Source organism: Phaethon lepturus, unplaced genomic scaffold (genome assembly GCF_000687285.1).
Source record: "Phaethon lepturus isolate BGI_N335 unplaced genomic scaffold, ASM68728v1 scaffold12626, whole genome shotgun sequence".
Taxonomy (NCBI): domain Eukaryota; kingdom Metazoa; phylum Chordata; class Aves; order Phaethontiformes; family Phaethontidae; genus Phaethon; species Phaethon lepturus.
Window position 1 is genome coordinate 9474 of NW_010548342.1, and position 7346 is coordinate 16819.

Genomic DNA, 7346 nt, shown 5'->3' on the forward strand with positions numbered 1-7346 from the left:
CCTACACCAAATTACTCATTCAAGCCTAGATGTAAAATCTTCCTCCTAAAATGAAATATTTGCACTTGTTGTAAACCTGGCCCATGAATGAGAACTTTAATAGGGCAACAGAAGTGTAACTTACTCCCAATGAAAGCAACTCTGCAGTTGAAGATTATTTAATCTTCATCTCCACAGAGACCAGAACTCAAAGAACAGTAATGTAATTTCACTACAAAACTGCACCTAGCCAAGGGAGAATCTTCATAGAATCATTAAGGTTGGAAGAGACATGTGTGTGGGTGCCAAAGAGCAGAGCAAGTAGAGAAAAAGCTATTTTTTCCTAGTATCCAATGTAAACCTCCCCTGATGCAACTTGAGGCCATTTCCTCTCGTCCTGTCGCTAGTCACTTGGGAGAAGAGCGCAGATGGCACTTGGGGACTTTTGTTCTGTTTCGTAACGCAGAGAACCTGCACACCTTTTAAAACTACTCCCAACAAGCGCAACAGAACTCGCCGACTCTCATGTAGCACTCACCCTGTCGGCAGTAGCATTGCTGAGGATCATCTCCTGAACGCTGTTGTAGTATTTGGGGGAACACAGCCTGCTAGGAGCAACGTTTACAGCCACGGAGAGAGCGAGGCTTCGTCCGTGTCTCACCATCCAGTCAATGCCAGAGACATCTGCTGCAAATGGAAGAAGAGAACAATAGCAAGGCTCCTGCTACCCATTCCTCTTCACCTAAGAAAGCTTTTGTCAGTTTGTCAATTCACTTCCACAAAATGAAATAATAAGCAGCATCTAAAGCAACACCTTGCCTCCTCCACTCCTCCCAAAAAGCCACACAAACAGTGCTAAAACACAACACCTCTACCAGACAGGAACACCACCTGGGCAGATGTGGAAACCAGACACGAACAAGTGACTCTGCATTGTTCAACCCAGTTACTTCTGATGGTCTCAGTCATATGTAATCGGCCACACATCACTTAGTGCATGAAGGAGCTTGGCATCAGGATTACACAAGCTTTGACTCACTAATAAAATTGTAAAAGTCATCTGTAATTTGAAACCAGCTAACAGATTCCCTTTGTAATTCCGTAGCGGAGAGTAATCCTGTAGCGCTCCCAACCTCTATGGAGTTCCTACAAAATTCATGCTTTTATCTTAGAGGCAAATGAGTTAATTCTCCAAAAGCATCTGAAGCCATCAGATGCGGTCTGCAATAAGCCTACACCAATCTAAGATCACAGTGTCATCAAAAGAGGTGGAATGACCCTCCCGTCTACCCTGCCTGAACATCCTGTCACCTCCCATCCTCTCTGTGTCAGCCCTAGCAATCACTCAGCCATGCTGGTACTTCCACCAACTCCTCTGAAAACAAATCCAGAAAAAAAGTATGGGTAACGCCAAATTACAGCCACCACCTTGTGCTCAACTATGTACCAGGATGTACAACTGAATAGCCACAAGCAAAGAAAATCATAAGAAAATCCAGAGCAGAGATTCAGGTTTAAGGCAAAGAGGAGAAATTAGTCACAAAGCTTTCCTGAACCAATGGCTAAGAAGGTATCTTCCTCTGCTTTCAGAACAAGTTCCCGCCATCATGAACAGCTTCACCTACCCAGTAAGTGCTGGTGGAGAACAGCACCGAGCTCCTCTTCTGACAGAAACGCACACAGTTCTGCCAAGCAGCCAGCTGAGGCCATGCGGGTGGCATCCTGAGGACAGGAAGAAAAGCGTAACACCGGTTGAGCTTAATACACATCAGAGATAAGCTGCAAGAAGAGCAAGTGACAGAAGATGATAAAAATAAAAAGAGAAGGAGGAAATAAATAGTAGTAGTAGTAGTAGTATTTCACTCCTACTACCTGTGGATTTCTGTCAGTTCGCAAGGTTTCTTGTACATAATGGAACTTAAATCCAAAATCCACAGTCAAAAAAGCTAGCAGAAGGATTCTGAAGAATCACAGACCTTGTGTAAACTCCAATTTGTTATATGGAAAAAGTCATAAAGATGAAAGTGAATGTTTTAAAAGATGTGTTCACAAGAGTTAAGTTTAGATTGACAGTCTAGAAAGTGTCTGTTACTTTAGCCATTCGGATGAGTTTATCTCTGTGATAAACGCATACTACTTTTAAATTAAAAATTCCAGGCTTTTGTTGTTCTGGCCTGTTTATGTGACCATCCTGACACTGCTCCTCTCCACCCTGAAACTTACAACCCAGTGGGAATTTTTCTATTTCTAGCATGTCAACACTTGGATGTCTATGTTGCACAGATTAAGACATAATGAAGAAATTACTTGATGATTAATTTTAATCTCACAGATGACACTGTTGCTATCTGCCATGTACAGAAGACCCTATATTAAACCTGGAGAGCTTCTTGTTCATTAGAGAAAAATCTGCTACTAGCTGAAAAATTTCTTACACTAAATGATAAACACCACCTAAGAGCCTACAAACACACATATGTGCATGTAGTGAAAGTATTGCAGGTTCTTCTCCAAGATAAAAAGCAAATCCTGACTTCAGAGCTGCCTCAAACACATTGGTGAGGAGCTGCGGGTCAAACTCATATATGCGGTTGCTAAGGAAACATTAAACTCTCAGATGTTCAGATACCAGGGACTAGCTAGGCATCTCTCATTCTTGCAACTGACTCTCAGCTAACGCACTACAAGGCTCCAACGAGATCTATTTGACAGACCGTATCCAGTTTAGTGAGTAATGCCCAAAACCAAATGCTGCCTTACATTAAGTTTCTTTCTACTCTATGACTAGTAATTTCCCCCAGAAGTCATTTCAGAAAATAATTGTTAGAAAGCTCAGACTGTAAATTTAAGAATAAGACCATCCACAGCAGGGATCCTTTGCAGCTGGCTGAAGCAGTACCTCATCATGTCCCAGCATCCCTAGAAGCACCGTGCTGATATTCTTCCTAATTGCAGCATCAACTTTTGCACCAGCTCCTCGTGTTACAAACCGCAGAGCTTGCAGCATTGTGTCCCTAGAAGTGATGACAAAGTGCAGTCAGACACTGCCTCTCCCCACATCCTACAGCAGAAATTGAGCTCTGGATACTGCACCAGTTTCTTACACAGCAATTACACTAATATGCCTTGCAGTTTAGGAGACTGATACTCTCTCTGCAGTGGTGAAAACTCCATGATAGAGAATTATTTCCATGTTTGTGTACGTATGTGTGTTTGTCTCTTACAACGTAAGTATTTTCTGACTATTCAAACATTACAAAAAATTCTCAAATTAAGTTTTGAGTTAAGTTATCAAGAACAGCTGCATTACTTCAGGTCAGACTGACAACTCATAGAGTCTTGTACCTGAAAGTGGGCTGCAGTGTGTTGCTGGGGGTGTGCAGGCGAGACCAGAACTTGCCAGATACCAAGCAATGCGTCCCCTGACACACAGTCACAGCACAGCTTCTGACCCAGAAGTCCCTAGCATCCACATTCTTTGTTTTACAACCCTTGATTAACAGTCAACTGCTTTCACTAATAAGTAAATCTTACTCTCAGAATTAAAAGGGGCACTGGAAGCAATTCTAGACAAATAGCTGTAACAGCTTTGTTGGTTCATCCCAGCCCTTTCTTTCAGCCTTAGTAAGCAGGAAGGTCTGAGATGTCGCCTACTCCTTACCTGATAGCAGAGTCATCACTGGAACGAATTCCATTCAGTAGCTCCGTAAAGAGGGGATCAACTTTTACATGGATGACAATGAGTTTACCGAGAGCATCAGCAGCTTTAAGGCGAACAGCACGGTTTGAGTCTTGTAGAGCTTTGGTGAAGGTTGTTTGCAATTGGGGCAAAAATGGTTTCAGAGCAATCTCAACCTATACCAGAGATGAAAGAAGAGAAAGTGGTGCAGTCAAGCCTGAAAACAGCATGACCTCTTCTATAGCAGTGAGTTATCACAAATAGCCCTCATTCAGATCTAACACACTACTATAAAATAGGAAAAAACATGAAACAGTGTTTTACCATGCAACTTTTTTCCCTTTCAAATCTAATCTTATTTTCTGTAAACTGAAATACAAGGGTAACGTTGAAAGACCTTACACCATCATGAACAATCTTTTGTATAGAGCGCACTAAATAAAAGCTCAGCTCAGTTCAAATACATAAGATTATCATCTTCGGACTTAACATTTCACAAAAACAGTGGACACAAGAGAGAAATTAATTACGTGGTAGTTTTTAATCATTTGAAAGTGTTATCAGCATTTAGCAATATTTCTAAGAGGTCCAGAAATTGAAGAACTGGGGGCTTTTTCGGTAGGCCAGAAGCTGTTGGAAGAATCCTGTTACAGTGTAATCCTGTACAATCCTGTTACAGTGCCATTCCTAAATATCAAACCCACACCAGCAGACATCCTAGCTGCATTTACATGAACAGCAACAGATACTGCTGAAGGTTACCATGGAAAATGTTCACAAACCACAGTCAATTATCCTGAATCTTACCTTGGCTAAAAGAAGGCTTAATGTTTCCAGAAGAGCCACCTTGACATTCCAGCTGAACCTATCTCCCAAGATCCGAATAAGTGGCCCAGTAATGCTCACCACAGATGGTTTAAGAGCTTCAGCAGAAGTCAGCTTAATAACCAGCCCTAAGGCCTTTGCTGCCTCTTCCTTCTGTTCTGGATTACCAGTTAAAACACCTTCCCGCAGCACCAGGAGTATGGAAGTCACTCCCTGTCATGAACATCAGATAAGAAAGCTTAGAAGCTAATATGCAAAAAATGTGTATCTTATTTTTGCTCCCGTTATACACCAGATGCACAAACTTGGAGAGTTTTGCTCAATATCCTGTTGACCTTCAGCTGCCTGCTTCCACATTTACAGAGCTACTTTTATTTGGTTTGATTTCATGCATCTACGCCTTACTAAGCCAGTTGCTATGAGAAAAGTGGTGGCGGCTCTGGGAATTTTTAAACCAGAGAAATTTGGCACAGAAGTCCAGCATTACTCCCCCACAAAAAGCAGCCAGTGACCATGACTTACATGCGTAACAGAACTGTCAAAGATCTTGTTACAAAAGGAGTCTGCTGTAGGGTCACTCAAGAGCAGCAATCTACAAAAAGTCTCCCCAGCGTACAGGTTTGGAATGCTCAAATAGTCACTGCTTCGAATAGCTGTAAAGTCATATCAGCCAGTTCCCCCAAAAGGTGCGTATAATGGCTGTGACTAATCCACGCTCATTCTGATGCTTTACCTTCTTAGGAATACAGAATCCTGGCACATGCTCGCCTTTGGCCTCATTCCCTACAATCCGGATATCCTTGTGCAGGTCCTCGATGAGAGCAAGCTGGTTCCCAGCATCTAATTTCTGCAGGAGAGAGGAGTAAGACAAAGATGAGGCGACATAGCAACCAGCTATTCTTTGTGAATTCTTCTCAGGTGTGTCAAGAGAAGATACCCATTTCCTGCCTCCTCACTCACAATGCTGAAAGTCAAGCTCATCTTACAACTCTCCGATCTTTGCAGCATTTGCAAATGTAAATGTAGTTTACAGTCAAAACAGAAGCTTCAATTTAAGCAGTATTTTACCAGCTATCCCCATTTTCTCCTTGCCAGGCATTACCACTGTGACCTTTTTAAGCTGCCTCTCACCTTGGTGATGGAATTAAGCGCGTCCCAGCTTTCATTCAGAACTACAGGGTTGGTGTCGTTAAATAGACGTATCAAGCCTGAAACCAAGCTCTTCAGATGACCAGTATAGTCTGCTTTTGTCTTGGAGCAGTAGATATTCAGAATGACAGCTGCTGCCTGTCTCATTCCCAGCTCAGGGCTGCGGGTAGCTTCTAGTAAATCTTCAGTTATAATTCTTTGTCCAGCATCATCTTCCACAGACAGAATTACAGACTGGCAGTTTGCCATCTCCTAAAGAGTCCAAATTAGCTTTACGTTAACTCTCAAAGAGAACAAAGCCAGATTTAACCCCAGGTTTCCCCACATTATCCACAGCATTATGTCTTCGAGAAATACTACAACATATCCCACTTCCTAAACGTTTCTCATTACATAGCTAGTCACATCACCATTAAAGGCTCGATTCAGTCCTGGAGCAGAAACAGGTATATAACCAACTCTCAACATTTAACAAGTGACCAGACTCTGCTGAACTGATTGCTGCACAGGTCGCTCTCCAGCCACGGAAGGGCTAATTTACAAAAATTAGAGTAGCTGAGTCTCCCCGATCTTACTCACCCCTCAGAGACTGTGGGTCTTGTCAGATAGTACTTTTTTGATTTAGGTAGTTTAATGCTCTGCATCATAATACTAATTACAAGCACGTCAGAGATCTCCAGGCAGACTTGGGGCTAGGAGCTGAGCTAATGGGTATCTACAGCACACAGACAACAGGACTCTGTAACTTGAATTCCTAATTCACCAACTTATGTACATGTCTATCTGCAATCACAATTCCAGCATGTTTTCTGGACTCCAAATACCAGATGTTTCAGAAAGTAGCACAAAAGGAGCCCTGCATGCGAAACGGGACATGTCCTCCCTTCAGCCCTTTAATCTCTCAGTCTTCTACACCAAGGATAAATACAAAGCTAACTAGACACTCCAGCAGTTCTCCAAGAATAAGTAAACTGAGAATTGTATCTTGTTGCAGGCCAAAGAGGCTGTTATACAGATACAAATAGATTCGGAAAGCGTACGTTTTTTCACTCACAATATGCCACCAGGCAAAAAGACTCATCCTGAAGAAGCTAATGGACTGAATTAAAACATGCAATCTGTGAATCTAGAGAACACAGATTCTGTGCTAGGAAGTAAACCCAAAGCACTGTATCTTCAGGCAACCTGTCATAACACCGAGCTGAGCCATTATACTTGCCAATTGCTCTTCACTGGTCCCCAGCTTCTCCTTCAGCGCAGACATCATAGCAGGCAGGATGACACTCAAGTGCCGTGTCAGAGCATCCCCTGCCACTGACGAGAGGAAAGCAAGCACACGGGTGTTCACAGGGGGAGTAGTCAGCTAACAAAAAGACAAAAAACAAGACAAGCAAAATGTTTTTTCAGAAGGAATCTCACTTCATCTACAACATAAAAAATTTCTCAGTACACATGCATCACAACCCAAATGACAATGTTTTGAGCATAAAATCAGACAAAAATTTCAAACTATACTGTTCCTTTTGGTATATCAGTCCAAAGAAAACTGGCAGCAAGCACAGAAAAAAAAGCACAGTTCTAAAGTTTAAAATTTGTTTCTAGTTGTACCTTTGGCACCAAATAAGGCAGCACCACACGGCTCTTGACAGCCATAACTTGTTTAAGACCATCCACAGCAAAGTCAGATGTCTCTTCATTATCCTACAGGGAAAGA

At 42.3% G+C, this 7346-nt stretch overlaps 1 protein-coding gene across 1 annotated transcript in view; it reads right to left on the bottom strand.

The window, feature by feature from the left end:
• Positions 1–7346, bottom strand: part of GCN1L1 (GCN1 general control of amino-acid synthesis 1-like 1 (yeast)) — a gene marked incomplete at its 5' end in the record, with an annotated part of 41760 nt that overhangs the window by 3375 nt on the left and 31039 nt on the right. The window contains 9 exons of the mRNA XM_010289933.1: positions 518–666; positions 1605–1701; positions 2879–2993; positions 3641–3834; positions 4466–4696; positions 5217–5330; positions 5615–5884; positions 6852–6995; positions 7241–7333. Of these exons, the coding sequence (XP_010288235.1) occupies positions 518–666; positions 1605–1701; positions 2879–2993; positions 3641–3834; positions 4466–4696; positions 5217–5330; positions 5615–5884; positions 6852–6995; positions 7241–7333 (1407 nt within the window). The remainder of the gene's footprint in view (positions 1–517; positions 667–1604; positions 1702–2878; positions 2994–3640; positions 3835–4465; positions 4697–5216; positions 5331–5614; positions 5885–6851; positions 6996–7240; positions 7334–7346) is intronic.